The sequence below is a fragment of the Panthera onca genome, chromosome B2 (genome assembly GCF_046562875.1).
Source record: "Panthera onca isolate mPanOnc1 chromosome B2, mPanOnc1 haplotype 2, whole genome shotgun sequence".
Lineage (NCBI taxonomy): Eukaryota > Metazoa > Chordata > Mammalia > Carnivora > Felidae > Panthera > Panthera onca.
In genome coordinates this window covers 11,847,299-11,868,295 of record NC_138343.1, presented here as the reverse complement: position 1 = coordinate 11,868,295, position 20,997 = coordinate 11,847,299, and the positions used below count along the sequence as shown (strand labels likewise).

Below are 20,997 nucleotides of genomic sequence, written 5' to 3'. Positions count from 1 at the left end.
TCCTAAGCCTTGGCCCTGGAGTTGATTCCCATGATTAATTTAAGGGGGCGAGGGCAGAAAATAGGTAAATGAATGCGAAACTGGTCCGTGTCGTTCTGTCCTTCAACAGCCAAATAAAGAGTTTGAACGAAGTGGACACATTTACTGTAAGTAATAAAATAATATCGATCTTGCCATGGAGTAGGAACCAAGGATTCGGGGCCATCCATATGGACTAATTTGGATATGACAAGCTTGGAACCTATTTATAACTTTTAAAGTATTTTATGGTTCTTTCTTTCCAAAGAAGAACACATCATATTGCACAAGGTCTGGACTATCCAAGTATTCTCTGCCAAAAGCAGCTGAGAAAGCAAAAGGATTACTCAAGCATTGTTTTTCAAACTTGACTTTGTAATGGGTAATTGTACAGAAATATTTGGTACTTAATAACCTTGAAGGTCTGAATTCAGAAAGACTTTATGACCCCAAGGCTACACGGTGTGATGGCTCAGGTTCACAAATCCCCCCAAGAATGGTTCTGGCCCTTGTAGCCGTGCCCACCTTTGGGCAGATGTTAAAACAAAACCCAGTGTCAATAACGCCCAGCCCGAGCACAGTGCCTGCGTGTGGGGGGCACTTGGTGCTTTGTCAGACTGCCCTGCGTATGAATTATGGCTTCTGTTTAAATAGGTTTAGAAAATAAGGAATATCTATTCTTCTTCTTTTTTTATGTTTATTTATTTTTGAGAGAGAGAGAGAGACAAAGGGTGAGCAGGGGAGGGGCAGAGAGAGAGGGAGACACAGAATCCAAAGCAGGCTCCAGGCTCAGAGCTGTCAGCACAGAGCCCGATGGGGGGCTCGAACTCAAAAACCTCCAGATCTTGACCTGAGCCGCAGTCAGATGCTCAAGTGACTGAACCACCCAGGAGCCCCGGAATATCTATTCTTCTTAACCTTTGTTCTCGGTCAATCATGTAACACCAGATGATCAGTAATGTTTTAATGATCTGTGCAATTCAAAATCGGGAATACTGAGGCATCATTTCATACAGAACAAACAAAGTTTCAAGCCGAGCTATCAAATATGTACTGCTCGATTGAAAAAACTACAAGCACACCAGTCAGGGGCTGCACAGGATGTGGGAAGGGAGGCTGCATTTTTTTTCTCTGGGACCATGGCAGGGAAGCGTCTTATTTCCAGAAGCGGAGTCCTATGACACAGCGATCCCAACGTGGGATCAGAATTGCCCTTGTAGGTCTCACTACTTTACTTAGTGAACATCCAAGCTGCTGGCTATATCCCAGACACCTTCCATCTCTGATATGATCACAGTCCCCTCTGCAGTGGTGGGCTCCTCATCTAGGTACGACGAGAGTTGAGGCAGCCGAAGTCACCCCTCCCTTTCAGCCTTCTGTCAGTAGCTTCCCCTCTCACGGAGGGTTTTGCCTGAGCCTCATCTAAGTACAAGTAATTCTTCAGTGACCCTGCAAGATGGAAGTTAACTATTAAAGAACACGCCTCCTTTGTCTCATGGCCCGCTTTGTTTTTCTAACTTTTAATGTTTTTTTTGTTTAAAAATTTTTAATGTTTATTTCTTTTGGAGAGAGAGAGAAACAGAGTGTGAGCAGGGGAGGGGCGGAGAGAGAGGGAGACACAGAATGTGAAGCAGGATCCAGGCTCCGAGCTGTCAGCACAGAGCCCGATGCGGGGCTCGAACTCACAAGCTGTGAGATCATGACTCGAGCTGAGGTCGGTCGCTCAACCAACTGAGCCACCCAGGCGGCCCTGTTTCTCTAACTTTTAAAAATTACCTTTCATCATACCAGTACACAGAGTCCCTTTTAAATTTGTACTTTACTTAAGCAATGAGGAAAGGATACTATTTACAACTTCCCTTTCTGGCTCTCATATGCCTGTAAAATATCTTATTTTTCTTCAACTGGATTTTTAAAACATTTTTCAAAAAAAAAACAACTGTAGATTTCTTATTTCTCCACATCACCCACTGGGGGTTCACACTTAAAGAAACTCATGACCTCAAGAGGCCAACTTCCTGCAGAATTCGACAAGGTGAAAAGCACCAGGATACTTGCCTTCGTGTTAGCTTCGGCAAATGCAGTGTATCTCATCCTTTTGGACTGACTGCAAAGGTGCCCTGGAAAGAGAAACAGAAGTATGTGTTTCCCTAATAGGTTAACATACTGACCTGCTTTAAAGGGAATAAATGGTACAGCCCAGGGGCAACTTATGTATGGACTTCCGCAGACACTCCTGGTAGACAGAAATGACTTAAAAGCAAATCATGTTCCAAACCGTGGTGGATGAAACATCCTGCTCACATTAAATACCTTCATCCAAACCTCAACTATGACAAGGATTTTATGCTTAATTGAATGTACTCTTGATAAAAAAGAAGTTGCAAAAAGCGGATGTTGAAAAATATATCTAATATTATAATAATATTATTATACACACACACACACAGGTTGTTCTGAAGTCTGTATTTTCTACAAATGCTTTAAAGGTCTGCTGGTAGGAACCAGTGGTTATGTAACAAGTCGATTTCAAAAATAACACCTTTTACAGTTACAGTGCATCCTGGTAAAACAGCTGAGGTCAAGTCACTAAACATTCTGGCAGTTCAAACAGAAGGAAATAAGATTATTCCTTTGCTTAGGGAAAAGAAAAAAAGAGAGAGGATTTACAATGAGAAATCTGTACCAAACCCCCCAAATAGTTAGGGGGGAATAAGTAGGGAGGAAACACAAATTCGATCATGGTAAGGGCTAGAGTACTAATTTATGGTCCTCTGAAATAGAAGGTGGTGTCTACGGTTACCTAGCTTGGCCGGGCCGTGAGCAATTAAAGCTGGGGTTCTTTCCAGCACACCCAAACACTAGACCTGTTCTGTTTTTGTTGGTGTTTTGTTTTGTTTTGTTTTGTTGTTTTTTGTTTCCCCTCTGGCGCTGCCTCGCTGGTTCTCCCCAGCACTGGTTCTTCCGGGTCAAGGAAGGTTGGGGACCCTGAGACCCCAGAGTATCAGACTCGGGCGGCGTTGGCCAAGCTCGCCGGCCCCCCGCGCCAGGGAGGGAACTGGCCTCTCCACGAACCGCCCCAGGCCTCCCGGCCCCCAGCGCTTCCGTCCAGGTCGCCGGCCCCGCCACCGCGGTCGAGCGCACAGAGCTCGCGTCGTCGTTTTGGAACGCGACGCAGCTGCCTCCTCGGACGCAGCTCCGGGGACGCAGTCCCCGCTAGGACGGCGCCGAGTCCCCAGGACTTTGACGGGTTGGAGCAGGCGACGCCGAGAGCAAGGCCGCCTCCGGCCGTCCCCAGCCCTGCCCCAGCGCCGGCTCGAGAGCGCGAGCCCCGCGGCCCAGCGCCGCGCCGGGAGAGAAGCAGCTGTTCCCAACAGCTGGGGGGCGGCGGCGCCGGGCACCCCAGGTGCGGCCGCGGCCAATCGCAGGCGTCCGGCCCGCCCCCTCCCCAGCCGGGCGCCGACCCCCGGCCCGCGGGGGAAGGGAGCAGAGAGGTGGAGAGCCGTCCTCGCCACTCGTCTTCCAGCTTCCGCGGCGGGAGGGACACCACCGGAGCCCCGAGCGGCGCGGACTCCCCCACCCCTGGCCCCGCCGCCGCGCCCCCCGCCCGCCCACCTCCGCGCCCGGACGCGCTCACCGCCGACCCTACCCACGCCCCACCCAAGACACCTACCTAATTTCCAAAAAGGAAAAAAAAAAAAAAAAAATCTACCTCTAAACGCACCCGCTTCTTCGCTCGAGGACCACCCTCTCCTTTTCGTTTTTGGCCTCCCAGCCGGGTGAGTGGAAACCGCTTGCACATTCTATAGAACGGGATCCTAACCCGGACGATCCGGAGAATTTGTACGGCGACCGGCAGGGGGGGCGGGAGGAGAGAGCGAAGTCAAGTCTCCGGGGCTGCTGGCGACTTCGGAAGCCGCGCGCCCCGCGCCCTCGGCCGCCCCCGGCCGCTCGCCCCCGCCGCGCCGCCGCCCTCGCCCCCGGGCGCGCCCTCGGCCCCCGGCGGCCGCGAAAGGGTGCGGGAGACGCGGAGCAGGAGGAGGAGGCGCAGCCGCTGCCCGAGCCGCAGCCGCAGCCGCAGCCGGAGCCCGAGCCGCGGGGCGGGCGCGAAGATGCACACGACCCAGAAGGACACGACGTACACCAAGATCTTCGTCGGGGGGCTGCCCTACCACACCACCGACGCCAGCCTGCGCAAGTACTTCGAGGTCTTCGGCGAGATCGAGGAGGCGGTGGTCATCACCGACCGGCAGACGGGCAAGTCCCGGGGCTACGGATTTGTAAGTTGCGCGGCTGGGGGCTGGGGGGAGGTGGGGGAGGGAGACGAGGGGGCGACCCAGAGCCCGGCGGGGAAACCGAGGACCGCGGGGGAGGAGAGGCTCTGGGCGGCGCAGGGCCTCGGGGGTCGGGGTTCGCAGCGGGGGGTCGGGGGGGGGGGTCGGCGTGACAACGCTAGGAACCCCGCGGACGCGGGCGGCGCTGCCCCTTTGGCCCCGGCTGAACTGAAAGTTTGCGCGCGGCGTTGCCGGGGGAGGGAGGGCCGGCTCCTGCCTCGCGGGTTTCCGAGGGGATCCAGCGCCCCGCGGTGTCAGGGGACGGGCGGAGCGGCGGTGGAAGGAGAGAACTAACCAGTGCTGGGTTTGCGGGTGCGCAGGGTTGGGAGGGAGGGGCCGCAGCCCCTCGGAATCGCCCTCCCGGGTTGGAGGCCGGGCGTTAAGCGCGCTGTTGCTTTGTAAAAATGCGTGTGTCTTCAGGCGTTCCGGTTGGGGCGGGGAGGGAGGTCTAGGGAGACCAGGAGGTCTAGGGCTCTACTCCTGATGCCATCACTCCCCCCCACCACCACCACACACACATACTTTTTTTTAAATGCAAAGATGGGTTCTTTAAAACGAAGATCCTGTGGCTCTTTGCTGAACTGAAAGAGAGCATATTAAGCCCCCTGGGGATTTAAGCGTGCAAATTCAGCTGCCGGAGAGCTGGGAGCTCCAGAGTAGGACAATAGCTATTGTCGTTAAGGAGTGCTTGCTGGTGGTTGGGAGCACCCGGCGGATGTGACTCTGGACTTTCTTTAAAGCAAACAGTGCCTCCTAGGCTGGGTAGGGACCTGGGCGGGGTGGGGGGCGGTTGAGGGAGGGAGGGAGGATCGAGAGTTCTAAGATGGAATTCAGGCTTCCGACTCCCTGCTAGGCCCTGCTAGCACCCTTGGGGGTGTGGAGAGGGGCTTGTTTCTTCCTTCCTGTTTTCTTTTCATTCTTCTTTTCTGTTTTCTTTTTTTTTTCTTTCTTTTTTTTTCTTTGACGGGGGATCAAGGAGTAAGTTCCAACAAAAGAAAAAAAAGAAAGTTTAAGAACCCCCTTAGTTTTATCATGAATGACTTCTCCATCGTGACTATTGGTTTCCTTCAGGGGTTGATTTAAGGCTTTGTATGTGTGTCTGTGTGTGTATGTTGCTAAGGTCACCATGGCTGACCGAGCTGCTGCGGAAAGAGCTTGCAAGGATCCCAACCCCATCATTGATGGCAGGAAAGCCAATGTGAATCTGGCATATTTGGGAGCAAAACCAAGGATCATGCAACCAGGTGAGAGATGACCTTCCTCCCCTCCTCCCCTTCTCCCCCCAACTTGGGACACCCACTTCTGAATAGAATGAAGAGGTGGTCGGTGTGTTCAGTAAAGTGGAACCATGGCTAGGTATTGTACCAAGACATTAAATGAGAGTCGTAAACAGCTCTTGAAGGAAACATACGTTGTGCAAACATAAATCTTGGGGGTCTAAGCAGTTTGTACCCACCCAGACTTAGGCTTGACTCCTCTGTTTCAGGTATGACATACAGTCAGTCCGTGGACTCTATTTTCCAGTTTTCAGCCACTTGTAGATAATTCGCGTGTGGATCGTGGGGGCCAAATGTGGCAACTCCAGCAGGTTATCCTTCCCTGCTTAGTGTTGTCTCTCCTACCACCGGTTGACCTGTGCCCAGAGCGGGAGATCCAACCCAAAGCACTGACCCAAGAGAAGCATAGGGGTGAGGGTGGTGTCTCACCCTCTCACATAAAATCACAGACTATTAGTAATTTTAAAAAATGGGGAAATGTCATGTAGTTCTGGACCCTCGTGTTGCAGATAAAGACACTGACACTTAGAGATGGGAAATGTTTTATTCCAACGTCATGCAGCTAACAGCTATCAGTGGGCAAGCAGGCTTTTGTCCATGTGAAAATTTGACCTTTTGGATTATTTACAACACTGCCCTTTGCCTTTGCACACATAATTAAGAGCTGAACTATTGACCAAATGGTAATCTTTTTCTTGGGTAAGCAACTTTGTTTCATTATATCTTGTTCTCTTCACTCAAATCTTTCCATCTGAAATTTTGGAAAGAGGTTGACACTTTCATGCAAATGGATTTGCTAGGAAATGAGATTGTCAAGAAAGTGAGTGCATGTGCCAATATCTGTGAACATTCAAAAACACGTGTTTGTCTGCGTGTGTGCTGTCCAGAAAAGGAGACTTGGTTTGGGGGAATTTTTAATACCATAATCCGTAAAATCTGTAATCTTCCAAAGCATTGTCCAGCAGGTTCTAAATTAGACTTTTTACAGATCATGATTCATAATTGCAGGAATATTTGTGACTTGTAACTTCATTATCAAGTCCTCTTGTGTCTGGTTTCATTCCACAAGAATTTTTCCCTGGTCTAATTTTCTAAGGTCTTACTGTATGATTGTCAACTAAACTTTGCAGATAATTTTTAGTGTCCACTTGTAGCCTATTAAAATTTGGCGGGGGGGGGGGGGTCGATGATAACATTAATAAAAAGAACATATATATATGTATATATATGTTTATAAGTTGTATATATATACTTTACTTTTCTGTAAAGTATCCAAAGAATGGTTATCTTTTCTAAGTGAAAGTTGTGATTGCATTTTATATGTGGGAGGAATAACTGCCTAACCATGCACAAATCGAGAATGTGGTCTGTTTTATTGTTAGGTTTTGCCTTTGGTGTTCAACAACTTCATCCAGCCCTTATACAAAGACCTTTTGGGTAAGTCCATGAATCCGACCCTCCTGAGTTTTGGTAGCTATCATTGGTTAACCTGCCTCTTTGTTATATACAGACAAGACCATCATGTCACAGAACGTTCCTTGTGATACTATTTATATATGTTTGTATATTTTTGATGCTGATAATATATTTTTAGATGAGTCAAGTTACTGACCAAGTACGCAGCCTCCCAGCCAGACAAATTTTGAGCTTATGATTAACAAAACAAAACACAAGTACCAGGTATGACTTGTGTACGAGACGATTGTGTCCCGGCACTGTTACTGCTGTTCAACGTGACTCAATTTGATTTATCTCTTTCTAACCTGACAGGGCTCGTACACAGTTAAGCTAACTGATCAGAAGGATACGATGATAAAAGGTGGAATAGTTCTGTTTGGAATTAAACTCTGTAACCAGTAGACTCAGACACACAAGCTCAGATGGTGATTAACGATGCATGGATGTTGGTGTTGGTGTTTTCTTTTTCACAATAGTCAATAGACCTCCGTGTGCTGTATTTTATTTATTACAGTAATGAAGTGTTGATAGCTAAACTGTGTGCTTTTACTTAATTGAAAAGAGCTGTAGTGAAAGTGTTTTCTTTTCCTCGGGGAAGGGGTTCTTTGTGGTTTTGATTTTGGTGGTGGTGTTGAGGAGTGTTGACTTTTGACTTTGCCATGGGAAGCAAAGGGCCTTTTTTTTTTTTTCTTGCTTTTAAGCTATAGCCTGTGACTTCCACTTAACCATATTTTTGTAGTGAGTGCTAAATTGTGTGATTTCCCTCTGTAAGAATACAGATTCATCGCTTGCATGTCCTAAGTTTCTGTTTTACTGGGGAGTTTTCTGGGAATGGGGTTCTTTCTTTTGCAATGTGTATCCACTTTTAGGCCTTCTAATTTAAATGTTCAGCAACACTCATCAGGTTTCACGGACACTAGCCAGTTTTTTTTGAGTCACGCAGCACTCACTTTTCACCTTTCGGACCCTAACTCAGTTGAACAGGCTGCTCATATTTGTGTTGTCTCTCTGGGCTCTGGGGTTTCCAGCTGTTCTCATCCGAGCTCCCTTATTTCCCTTCCATTCAGACATCATTAAGTGGGTGACCCCCCCCCCCCCCACCACCACCACCTAGATGTAGGCAGACCACTTAGAGCCTGTGTTGGCTGTATTCTACCTGAGGGACACTGCTGGGACTCTAGTGCCACAGACTTCAGCTTCCTTTTTAAATATTCTAACTGTTCAAGGCGTATTTTATCCTCAGCTATAGTTTCTTCTCTGGCTTAGCACCTAAGTATCTATATGTGTAACCTGGATGGTCAGATTCTGTCTACATAGATAGATAGAGATCTATCACATGTGTCTCCAAGAGTAGCCCAGGACAAGTAATCATCATTTGACTTGGAAAGGTCAAGTTATATTTCCATGACCACCTTCTTATAACCCTCCCTTTAACATATGGAGACTTCACCTTACCACCGTTACTTTTTTAAACTGAGGAAGAGTATTATTTCCGTTATGATTAGAAAGGGCCTTCATATATCCATAGCTTTTTATCAGATGCCTCATCCCAACCATCCTGGACACTGACAACGCATTGTGGGTTGATGGGTCCAGCTGCTTCTGTGGGTTCTCCCGCTCATTGGTCTAGACCACGTGTAAGGTGGGATTGGGGAGGAGAACATACATATTAAGAAGTGATGATGAAGTCATGATCTCATAATAAGATTCTTGACACAGTTATATAGCTAAATCATCAACAGGTATTAGCATGTTGTTGTGTTTTTCCTGTGCCAAGTGGGTGATACAAAACAGGGAGACTGTAGTTTGGGAAGCAAAACTAACACAAGCCAATCAAGAACTATTAATTGCTAAATTACTTGGCATTGTTTTAAGGACAAAAGGAATTCAGAATAGTAAGAAAACAGGTGAATTGGAGGGGTTGGACAAGGCTTCATGGGACTTGACCTAGTCTCAGACCAGTGGGTATGTCCTGGACAGGTAAGAGGAAGAAGGGACAGGCCTGAGGGGTATAGGATGAAGAGAGCATAAGCACAGGGACAGAAGAGAAAAGATTTAGTGTGTGGAGAAACCAGACCATTGATGGAGGGTCTTGGGAGCCAGACCTAGAAATTTGGACTGGCTGTGGTAGTCTGCATAGATCCTTGAGAAAGAAAGTAGTGTGAGGAAAATAAGAACAACCAGAATAAAATGTCCTATGGAAAGTTTAAGTCAAGCATGCTTTGATAGTGATGTTTTGTTCTTCATCCCTGCTAATATGAAGCTGTCTTTATAAAGGATGGTGATTATTACTGTTTGCATAAATTGTTTGAACTTGAGATTCTTATTAGAAATAGATAGCATTCCACCAGGTGGACCAAGTGAGTCCTCTCTTTTCTTTTTTAAACGGTTCTTAACACCGCTCTAGTTCCCAGAGCCTGTACCCAACAAATCACACCTGGTCATTCTAAATTCTGTTTGAATGCCACATGTTCTTATTTTAGGCCTGGAAAGAAGCTTGAGAATTTTTAATCTTCCTTGTTTGAAATTCTAGCATCTGAACTATTTTTCTTTATGTGGTCCTTAAATGGCCCCCAGGTTACTCTGGGCTTTTCAAGCGAAAACCTTGGCTTAAAAGAATTTCTGATGTGACAGAGTGGGCAGATGTGTAGAAACATGTACATTTGCTAAACAATATCTTATATATTTTTTTTCTGTTTGAAAGAAGCATTTTCTTATTGAAGATAAGAAAGGAAAGATTATGGGTCTGTGAGTAGAAAATAATAGGGTAGGGGCGCCTGGGTGGCTCAGTCAGTTAAGTGCCCGACTCTTGGTTTCCACTCGGGTCATGATCTCGCAATTTGCGAGTTTGACCTCCACATCAAGCTCCACGCTGACGGTGCAGAGCTCGCTTGGGATTCTCTCTGACTCTCCCTGCCACTCCCCTGCTCGTGCTCTTTTTCTCAACATAAATAAACTTAAAAAAAGAAAATTCTAGGCTAGGTTAGATCAGGTTGAAATACCCTTAAACATTTACTCAGTGTACCTTTAAGTGCTGAGTTTTATGCCAGTTGTGTGAACACTGTACTAGAGACTATACTGTCTAGCAAGGGGGGCAGGGGAGACAGTACCATTAAGTGAACATCTGCTGTATGACCCAGTTCTAATAAAAGATTTATGTAAGTCATATAATAGAATTCTCAGTACTTATTTGATGCAGGCTGTTCATGTCAGCCTGTTCAAATGGCCTTTCCGTGGGTGAAGAAACTGTGAGACAGAGACGTTAATTAACTTCCCACAGGGCTGGTAAGTCACAGAGTCTGGTTTCCAGGTTCAGAGTCATGGTTTCCCCGACCTCCCTCAAGAGCGGTGTTCTTTCCTCTGTGTCAAGCTATAGCCAAAAAAGACACAGTTCCATTCTCCCTTGTACTCTGGTAAGAAAACTTGAGAAACCCCCAGAAGGGCTGTGGCTTCAGACAGGGAGGAGAGACAGCAGGTTAGTGGGACCCAAGAAGTCTTCATGGTAAAGGTGGAAGTTGACCTAGATTTGGAAGGATGGTGGGAGGATACGGTACTCTTGTATGAAGTGCCCACTTTTTTCACCATTGTTAGGCTCTTTGCGTAGATAATGTTATTTAATGCACGGCAGTTCACGGTTAGAAATACTAGATTCATTTCACGTTTGAGAAAAGTGAGACTAGAAAGTGAAACAAATCCCCGAAGGCTCCATAGCTGGTGAGTGCTAGAGCTAGGGTGGATAGGACTTGGATTTCAACAGGTGGAGATGGCAGTGACGATTGGCATCCCCAGCAAAGGGACAGCGTCAGCAAAGGTGAGGATCTAGAAACGTGGGGCATGTCCAAGGAGCACTGAGGAGCTTAGCTGACCTGGATCCAAGGAAAGGTGGAAAGAAATACTGGAAGAAATAATTTGGAGCCAGAAGCATGAAAAGCCTAGCATGCCAACGTTTCAGAAATTTGCAGTTCGTTTGGTAGGACCTTAGGGGCCACCGAGTCCTATGGACAAGTGAATGAAATGAAGACTTTGCCAGCAGTCTGGTGATAGATTGGAAGAGGAGACCAGTTAGGATGTCCAAAGTCACGAAGAGATGTCAGAGGGACCTGAAAAAGAAGGAATGATGTAGTCCATTTTCTTTGGAAATTGCCCGATGTATCTGCCTTGCTCTTGTGCTTTCCTAACCTTAGCTAGGGACGTACACGGTACAACTGATTGAGGGAACGGACACCGGTAGATATCTAATTGGGGGAGAGGTTCCCAGATCACCTTCGTGGGCCCCTCAAACTAACAAAAGCCCTCCTAATGCAAGATCCTTTTCAGAAGCATCACCTTTCCCTTCAGTCCTTTCCTGCTTTCCTTCCTGAATTGAGATATTTTAGGCTCTCCGTGGTCTTCTGGGTTCTCCTTCTCCCAAGCCTCTAACAATTCTGGGGTTTCGTGTGCCTTCCAAACATATTCCTAACCCTTGCCAGACTTCATGTTGGATTCTGATAGTCCAGGGAACTCTACACTCTCATTGGTTGGCATTATCAAATGAAAGCTATTAATGCGAAATCAGTGCAGAGACAAGAGTCCCGTAGGAAACGCTGCTTATCTTTAGTGCATTCTAAACACACACACGCACGCACACACATTTTTATCTTGCCTGTTTGTAGGCTAAACTTATTTTCCGTCACCACCTTCATTCAAAGATAGGACCCTGGTCACCATCATGTTGTCCTCAGAGCTTTGGGAGTACAGGGGTTAATGTTTCAGTATCAGTGAGATTCATACTGGCTGGCCTCTGCTGCTGATAGATGTTTTACTTTGGCCTTATAAAGACATTTTACCCGCTGGAAACCCTTGTCGCATGACAGGATCAAAAATAGCCCTGCCACAGCCCCTGCTGTCCATCACCACATGTAAACTGGCATGAGAGGGTAGGCTCTCTTAGCCGTGTCTGCACATTGTGGACACGGAGGCCTCCAAGGACAGGGTTTCATAAAGCCACACCTGTCGCTGTGAGGGAGCCAGTCACCTGACCTACAGGCAAGTTTTGAGTATGTGCATGACCGTGCGTCTGGTTTCTGACAAGCAATTAAGAACATGTCTAAGTGTCCTTAGAAACACTTGATGACGTCGTTTCTCCTGGCACTGGGAAAGAGCTGCGAGTCTAGTAAAATTGAGTGTATTTTTATCATTGGGGTCAGAGTTCACCACCCTCTGCGATAAATTCATCTTTTCCATGGATGTTCGTTAATAAGTACTTTCAGTAAAACTCCGAAAAGGCAAAGCAAAGTCTGTTTTCGAAAATCTCAATGTGAAGTTTTCGGCGTTGAGTTCTTTAAAATTCTTTAAAGATTGTTAACTGTTGCTTGTACTTCCTGTAACTTGGCTTTGCCCACAACCAGATGGCATCATAGTGTCATATTTTTAGAAATATAGGGGGTTTTGATGGAGATTGCTTTAAAGAAAGATGAAAATAAATCAGATATTCATGGTAGCATTTGAAAGGGGCAGTAATGAATCGCAAGAGTGAGAGCTGAAATGCATGGTGTTTTTTAAAATACCTCTTGTGATTTATTTTTTTTAACCAAATTAACTTTTAAGTAAGATCGTTGGGAGTGTGTCTTGACGTGATCTCTGAACGTATAGTTTTTAAAGGGACTTGATTTTGTTTCTTGAACTTTTACAGGATAATACATAATACAATTGATTCGGATCAACTATGTATGAGTAGGGGCAGATGTAAAACAAATACGCCAATCTATTGGTTGATTTGGAAGATGAAACGAGTATTTGCACACAAATATTTCCTTACTCATTTTATTATGTGAACCTTTTAAGTTTGTATGAATTTTGGAACTATTTAGTTGTGTTTCCCTATTCCTACCTTTTCCCTCAACCTCATCATTTCCCCAAAACCCCTTCTGTCTGTCTTGCATAGAGATAAACAAGCTGGCTGACCTTCAGGTGCCTGATAGTCAAACAGGTTTGATTGACCCTTGTGTCCTTATGAATTTTACGGAGAGAAAGAGAGAAAGAAAGGCAAAAAGCGTGCTGCACATCTCTTTGGGAATCACTGCCGTGAATGTTAATAGCATTTCTGTAGCTTCCCACAACAGCCTCTTGTGATAGAGTGAGCTGCACTACAGTTCGTTTGAGAAGTGTGATTCTGCTGTGTTTACCACACTTGTGAACTTTTAAACTCCTTTTTTTTTTATTTTTGTCGCCTGCTTCTTTTATCATTATTATTTTTAATAAGGGTGACTGAGGTTGCAGAGAGATTAATGTGTGCTGAGTCTGCATAGCGATTTCAAGTAGGGTTGCCATGATAATAAACATGTGGATTTTGTGGAAATTGAATGTGGGGAACTCGGCCAACCCCCCCCCCCCCCGCCCCTCCACCTACGGAATTGGACGATCACAGATTACCTCTGGAGTCCTATATTCACAGCTGAGAATTTTCCTATTTGCTACGCAGTCTTATGAACCGATCACAAAATTCTCCAAAGCCTTCCTCAATTTAGCAGGTGTTAAATACCTCTCATGTGCGTAAGCCCTCATGAACCTTGATTTAGTCTGCAAACTTCTGCCGAATGATCGAAGTATTGGCCCTCGAAACGATCATAACTCAAAGTTGGCAGCAGGGAGGGGTGTCATCCGATTTTTGTCGCTGAAGTCCTCTCGGGGCGCTCCGCGCCTCCGGGCTACCGCCCGAGCGCTCCGCCCCGACCACTGGAAAGGAGATATTGTGGCAACCCTATGCTCGTAATAACCACTAAATCGGAGTCTGTCTGATCTCTGAACGAGCCGCGCTGGCGGGCGGGAGGCGAGCGGCGCCTGACTCGGTGTCCCGTTTCTCCGCAGGATCCCCGCCCACTACGTGTACCCGCAGGCTTTCGTGCAGCCCGGCGTGGTCATCCCGCACGTGCAGCCCACCGCGGCCGCCGCCTCCACCACCCCCTACATCGACTACACGGGCGCCGCGTACGCCCAGTACTCGGCGGCCGCCGCCGCCGCCGCCGCCGCCGCCGCCTACGACCAGTACCCGTACGCGGCGTCGCCGGCCGCCGCGGGCTACGTCACCGCCGGGGGCTACGGCTACGCCGTGCAGCAGCCAATCACCGCCGCCGCCCCCGGCACGGCCGCCGCCGCCGCCGCCGCCGCGGCCGCCGCCGCCGCCTTCGGCCAGTACCAGCCGCAGCAGCTGCAGACCGACCGCATGCAGTAGCGCGGCCGCGTGGTCGCGGTCGCCTCGCGTCCCCTCCCCCCCACACACAGTTGCCCGACGTGTAGTAGGTAAGGCGAGTTCACGTTGACTTACCAGCTTTAAGAAAAACAAAACAAAAACAAGAAACAAAAAAAGCGCTATGCTATTGTGAAACAGAATCCTCCTCCTCCTCCTCCTTTTTTTTTTTTTTTTTTTTCCTACTCCAGTAAGTGTCGTAGTTGAGAGAGAGAGGGGAGTGGGCGCAGTTTTGGAAATCGATCCCAAAGAGCCTGAGGAAAGGAAAGGCCGCGACGACGCGACGGTGGCAGGGGCAAAACAATGGAACTTCACTTTTTCTAACGGGATTTTTTATTTTTTTGCTCTTTTTATAGTATCAGGGAAGCAAACTGCCTTTTACAAGTTTAGGAGATGCTATTTGAATCTAGTCGAACCAGGGAATGCAGAGTGAGCAATATGTAGCTTGAATTACCTTTAAGAGCAGATTTCAAACACACACACACACACACACACACACACACACACCACAAAAACGGTGAACGCACTGATTGTCATTTTTAGCGGTCACGAGGGCCTCTAGAACTTCTTCAGGTAAGAAGATAACGTTCTTACCGTCTCAAAACATGGGCATCGAACAATCAACCTAGGAGCGTGGCAGTGGGTGAAATGGTGGACAGGCACCAAAGCTATTTTCTCATCTATCCTGTGGATGAGCGGGACTGTGGGGCAAGTGATGTGGAATTAATGGGTGCAGCAGCTGTACAGACAATCAATAACACACACAGTTCTGGAAAGAACACATCACTTGTGCTTGTTTGATGAGCTTGTCACATTCTAATCCCTCTCCCCATCCTGTTTCAATTTTGGGAAACTTGTATCTGCTGGTGTCAGCAGTTCTGATTCTGAAATAGGATCAGGCTTTTACTACAACAGCCTTCTCTTTCTATTTATTGTGTTGACTCGTGGCTTAGGACTAAAGGCAGGCAAAGTTTGCAGACTCCAAACCCTTAAGAACTGTCTTAAGGACACGTATTTCCTACCCCCTCCCCCTTTTTAAATAATTTTACACTTTTTAGTATCTATTTCAGAGTCATATTTAAAACTATTTATTAGTGAACACAGTACACGAAACAACAAGGTTACTGAGATTATAGTTCTTCAAAGGTTACCGATAATGTGGTTTATACTGTGCCTTAATAGTAACGCTATTTAAGATATTTATTTTTAAGTTTTACTATGCTGCACTCTAAAGAAAGGAACTTTAGATGTGACACTGTAAAATTATGTATTCATCTCATGGCATAAATTATTTAGTAGGTCTAGATGTAGCATATTAAATATTAACCTATTCAGCTAAAGATGTTCACTTGGATTTATTTAAATTCGTATGTGCACTGTATAAGAGAGTACTCTGACATTAACACATTTTAATTTATTTTAGTGTTTAGGGTTTATTTTAAAGCAGATATATTGCTAGTTTCATGCTTCCTTCTCTTAATTTTTGCTCGTGTAGATCTCATTTATTGGTACTTCATTAGTTTAACACTATTCTTCTGTAGTTTATGTAGTTTTTAAATGCTGCTTTACTTTTTTCTTCCAAAACTGCAATACTTGCAATTTTTATTCTTAAACTAAATTGAATACTATTTTACACTGTATCGGATTTTTATACTTGAACAATTTCATACAAGGGAAGACAGGTTAGCATTTTTATGGACTTTCTCCATTATCACTGGATTTACTTTAAGTATTCCCATACTAGACAGTGTTATGTAATGTAGACATGACTCTCCTGTGCAAATTATTTATTCATTGTGTATATTGCTTTATAACATTTCAGATCTTCTAATCTATTCACTTGTATTAAATATAATTTTTAAAAACTTCTGTTGCATCGATCGTTTCTAATTTTGTCATAAAGGTTAGAACAGCTTCTCCTTCCAACTAGCATCCATGGCCATGGTTTACATGTAACATTTTCAGTGAGCAGAAAGCTTCCCAGATGCCCTGTGTTCGTACCTTTTAAGTACATTTTATTAACCCAGGTCTTCCTTGCATTGAGCAAATGGTATAGGTCCTCCCCCAACAGTGAATCCTAAAGGACTGTTCGTGTCGCTGAACATTGCTTACGTAAAGGTCACTTGAAAGAGTGGGCTGCACAGGGGGACAGTCCATCCGAAGCTGGAGTTGGGTAAACTGAGGCTTGGTGTTAGACTCTACCACTTTCTAGTAATACGAATGGAGCGGGTTGTGTTCTGTAATCGACTTTTTGGGTGAGGTTTTCATTGATTTCTCATCCGTAATGGGACAGTAATCCCTGTCTCACATGCTTATTTAGATATTAACTAAAATAAAGTGTATCAGCTGCTTGGTCCAAGGCCAAATCTATAGTACAATCTTGATAAATGGTCACTGGTAGTAGTTGTGATGCACTATGGTAAAAGCTAACCAAAAAGGAAGTCACCTGTTGGAATGTTCTCATTTTTAAATTTCTGTGTACAATGATGTGGCAGCATGTAATAATTTTGATGGCAAAATTCATTTGACTGCCATATTGATTGTCTTAAAGGGTGTATGGTACTTCAATTATGGAATAGATTGTTGTTGGTCAGTTGGTCTCGGTACTTACCAAATCTGTGATATAATATCTTTTCTTGAATTCCATTACTTTGCAAAAGTTACGAGCAGTAGAAAGTTGTGATAACAGATTCTATTGTGCTTTCCACTTTATGATAACCAATATCCTAGTTAGGGCCAACACAGTCTCAAATTTTAATTGCTTTTAATTTTCGGAAGAAAAATAGAGACCAACTTTTATTCCCAGGCTGGGATATTATTGCACCTCAAGGTATTATCTTGGATCAGTAAAATAATTTCTAAGCTACTTAATTCAGTCAGTGCATCAAGGATTATTTTACTGAAAAGACATGTTCTACATTCAATTTTTCAGATTTATGAAAGGCCACTTTTGTCCTCAATAAGCCATATGTTGATTGTTGTGTTTTAGAATGAAACATTATTTGACTTATCGGTGAAGAATACGTCAGACAGTTCTGGAAAAAGCTTGTCTAAAGTAGCCGTACTCAAGAAAACCAAAAGCCCACCTATGCTTTGTTGTAACTTCCTTGGGGGTGTTTCTGATCTATACTAATATCAATATTAGCACTTGGAGACAGGGTGAGGTTTTTACTTTGTAATACCACAGCATATATTTCTCTTTTTTTAATGTTTTTTTTTTTTTTTTTTTTTGAGAGAGCAAGAAAGAGAGCAGGGGAAGAGCAGAGAGAGGGAGAGGAAGAATCCCAAGCAGGATCCGCGCTGTGCAGGGCAGAGCCTGACACGGGGCTTGATCCCACAAACCATGAGGTCATGACCTGAGCCAAAATCAGGAGTCGGACACTTAACGGACTGAGCCACCCAGGCACCCCACAGCATGTATTTCTAAAAATAAATACAAGTTCTCAGTGTCTAATAAGGAGGGGAGAGTAGCCATGACCTGATGTGTACCGTGGTCAGGCGGGTTGGTTGTACTGGTAGAGGCACAGAAACCAGTGGGTCTGAGAAACAAAGAACCAGCTGCGTCCTGATTTCCTTACTTACTAGCGGGGTGAGCTTGAAGCACTTTACCCTCGTAAGACGTGAATTGATAGTACCCAACACAGTGGCTCTGTTTAGTGAATCAAGTGAATTAATTATACGAGAGCATTCTAAAAATTCTCAAGTAGTAGGCAAATGGAAATTATACTGAGGGAGTATATGCAGTATGAATCTGGAAATTGATCTCCAAGGTCTTGTATTGAATGACCCTTCCAAAGGAGGACAAAACTGTATCTCAAGATGTTATGTTTATTCAGTCCCAACCAAGAAACAGCTAAAATTGCTGTGCCACAGGAGCGGCACAAAAATAACACTGAAAGATAGAAAGATTGCCCAGATAGGGGAAGGAAGGGGAGAAGAGAAGAGTCTCGAATACGTTTCTCTCACAGGGGAACTATATTTAGCTCCTTCCTCAGTCCTGTCAAATATTGTTCTTCTTAATTCCCTCTGAGGCTTGAAAGCGTTCATTAAGATGACAGCCTGAGGTTTGGAGGGGCAGAGGTGAAGAGGAACCAAAAAATAAATAAATGCATTTTCATGCTTACTTTTGTCCTCTCTTCTCCTTCAAGAGTTCCGGGCCGTTTCCATGGAAATTCTAACTTGTTTTGCTTAAGCACTTGGTACAGAAGAGGTTTCATTTGGGGTATTTGTTCTGAGTTGAATTTCAGAAGTTCAATAATGATGTTAGCCAAGTCCTTTAAATTTCAGGCTCTGGAAACCCTAATCGTAAATCGAAATGAGGAAGAAATCAGACAAAGCATGTGTAAGCACTTTAGGAATTTTAGATAAGGGAAGTGATATATATACATTTACAGCTTTGATATCATAAATTAGTTAAGTCTTATGGCACAGTATTTGGTCATCCTTGACCCTTGACCAGCTTCTTCAGAGAAAGAGTCTACAAAGTCCCCTTTTTTCCGGTCACTTGTCTCCTGGAAGATGGATGCCATAGATTTTTAGATCCAGGATGCTACCATTGAGCTATTAATATACTTGAAGTGAGTTGGGGGCTGTGCTTTGTTTTCCATTCTGCCACTGTTGGAGGTAACTCAGATTACATTACCATAGGGATTGAGTACCAAACCTTACTTTTTTCTAGATAACGTGTTCATAAAAGGGCAAATACCTGGAACTGACTTCCAAAAGGAGTTCAAAATACAAAAATCTAGTTTTGCCAAGTAGAAAGTGTGCTTTCTCTCTACTTTAAAACTGTGTTCAGGGCCCCTGGGTGGCTCAGTTGGTTAAGAATCCGACTTCGGCTCAGGTCATGATCTCGCGGTCTGTGAGTCCAAGCCCCGCATCAGGCCTACTTTGGGTTCTGTGTCTCCCTCTCTTTCTGCCCCTCCCCCGCTCACACCCTGTGTGTGTGTGTGTGTGTGTGTGTGTGTGTGTGTGTCTCTGTCTCAAAAATAAATAAACATTAAAAAAATTAAAAAAAAAAACAACCAACCAACTGTGTTCATCCAACAGTCCCAACCAGTATGAACTTGCTTCCTGGGTACGTACTCTGATTCCTGGCTCTGCCACCTGTACTGCAGGTGTGTGAGGTACAAGAGATACGGCAGGTGCCTTTGGAGACTCTCAGGGTATGCATTTGCACCCTACACTCACATATGTATATTTTACCATTTGAGAAAAGGGGGATGTAAAAAGGATGTAGAAGAAAGTAATGAGGAAAAAAGGCACTAACGTCAAAAGCATCTCCTGAAAGCATTCCCAAAAGAGGTGAGATGATGCAGTGAGGGTCATGTGGATTGAACCATGTGAGGCAAGGACTTGCCACTAGAGGGGCCACGTATGGGGAAGAGGGAGAGGTGACTTTGCTGGATGGAGGACATTCATCTGGGGACGGGCAGGGGGCAGTCGGTAAACAGACCATAATTGGATATATGGGTTTCTGTTTTCTAGTTAAAAGGCATTTAGGACAAGCGCTGAGTTTTTGAACTTGGAAAGGTTTGGATGTTAAAAAGTTTGAGTTTACTCTTTGTAGTGGAAAACTTTTAGAAACAGGCAAACACGGTGGGATTAGATGAAGCTTCGCCATGGACCTTGCCCTCCAGGAACATGGAACCTTGGCATTCTTCATCTGTCGTCACTCCCCGTTTTAAGCAGACAAGTGAGTCAGAAAAAAAGGAGGATGAGCGAAAGTGTATTTACCTTGCTATCCAGTATACTTTCCTCCAATGTATTCAAACATCATTTGGGGGGCTCCTGGCTGGCTCAGTCTTTACAGCGTACGACCCTTGATCTTGGGGTTGTGAATTTGAGCCCCGTGTTGGGTGTAGAGGTTACTTAAAAATAAAAATAAATAATAAAAGTAAAACGTCATTGGTGGCTGAGCCTCAAGCTCATAATATCGGTATTTGCATGTGCTATGCTGCTTCTGTGCTGATGCTGGCAGATACCTGTTGATGGACCTTTGTAGAAATAATACCAAGTTTGCAAAGGGACGCCAGGAAGAAGCCTGCACCACTAACCACATACCATGCACGGGGTACTTATATTTAATCCTTATAGCAATGTAAGGCGGGTGATGGTATCCCCATTTTCCAGACGGAGAAGAGTGCAAAGGCAGTAAGCAGCTTGCCAAAGTCACCATGTCAGCATGGACCTGGTTGTACCAGGATGTCAAGGTGGGGTGGCCGGAAACCACATCCTGTATGCACACCACCTCACTGTGCTGCTTCCTGACTCTTCCCTTCCTAGCGAACCCTTTGCGTTTCCCCTGGGGTTCGTAAGACAGAACCACTGATTCCCTGTCCTCCATCTGTTACATATGAGCAAGCAACCACTGAATTAGTGGGGGGGGGACGTTCCTGCACATCAGTATGAATTACTGGAAAGAACGGGGATAGAAGATATCAGACAGGCTGAGAAAGTCTTCAGGATTGCCTTGAACAAATTTGATTTCATTCTCCATCACAGCTGAATTCACTCTTTGGACCTTTAGCCTGACATCTAACTGTGCTAACGTGTATCTGCTTACGACCAGGGCACCGTGTTTAAAAAAAATCCTGTGATGCCAATTTTCACACTACACCTACTTCATCACTAATACTTTCAAAACGCTCCACATGCTCTGTCATTGACCGTGTTCGGCATTGCT

The 20,997-nt window shown here is 45.3% G+C and overlaps 1 protein-coding gene and 1 long non-coding RNA gene across 2 annotated transcripts; one reads left to right on the top strand and one right to left on the bottom strand.

The window, feature by feature from the left end:
• Positions 1-3,541: 3,541 nt before the first annotated feature.
• RBM24 (RNA binding motif protein 24) lies at positions 3,542-16,181 on the top strand. Its single transcript, XM_060614744.3, has 4 exons — positions 3,542-4,298; positions 5,473-5,596; positions 7,012-7,066; positions 13,934-16,181. Exons 1-4 carry the CDS (start codon positions 4,131-4,133, stop codon positions 14,295-14,297), a joined length of 711 nt encoding a protein of 236 aa, XP_060470727.1. The 5' UTR covers positions 3,542-4,130; the 3' UTR covers positions 14,298-16,181.
• Positions 10,367-13,940, bottom strand: LOC132666707 (uncharacterized). Its single transcript, XR_009604797.3, has 2 exons — positions 13,608-13,940; positions 10,367-11,187 (listed from the first exon to the last, which is right to left on the bottom strand). It is a non-coding gene; the product is annotated as an uncharacterized LOC132666707 (long non-coding RNA).
• Positions 16,182-20,997: the final 4,816 nt, after the last annotated feature.

Bases quoted from the DNA above. Each gene is read 5' to 3' on its own strand.
- RBM24 (XM_060614744.3), top strand. From the start codon at position 4,131: ATGCACACGACCCAGAAGGACACGACGTACACCAAGATCTTCGTCGGG. The intron at 4,299-5,472 runs GTAAGTTGCGCG...TATGTTGCTAAG, and splicing joins AGTCCCGGGGCTACGGATTT to GTCACCATGGCTGACCGAGC. The intron at 7,067-13,933 runs GTAAGTCCATGA...GTTTCTCCGCAG, and splicing joins CTTATACAAAGACCTTTTGG to GATCCCCGCCCACTACGTGT.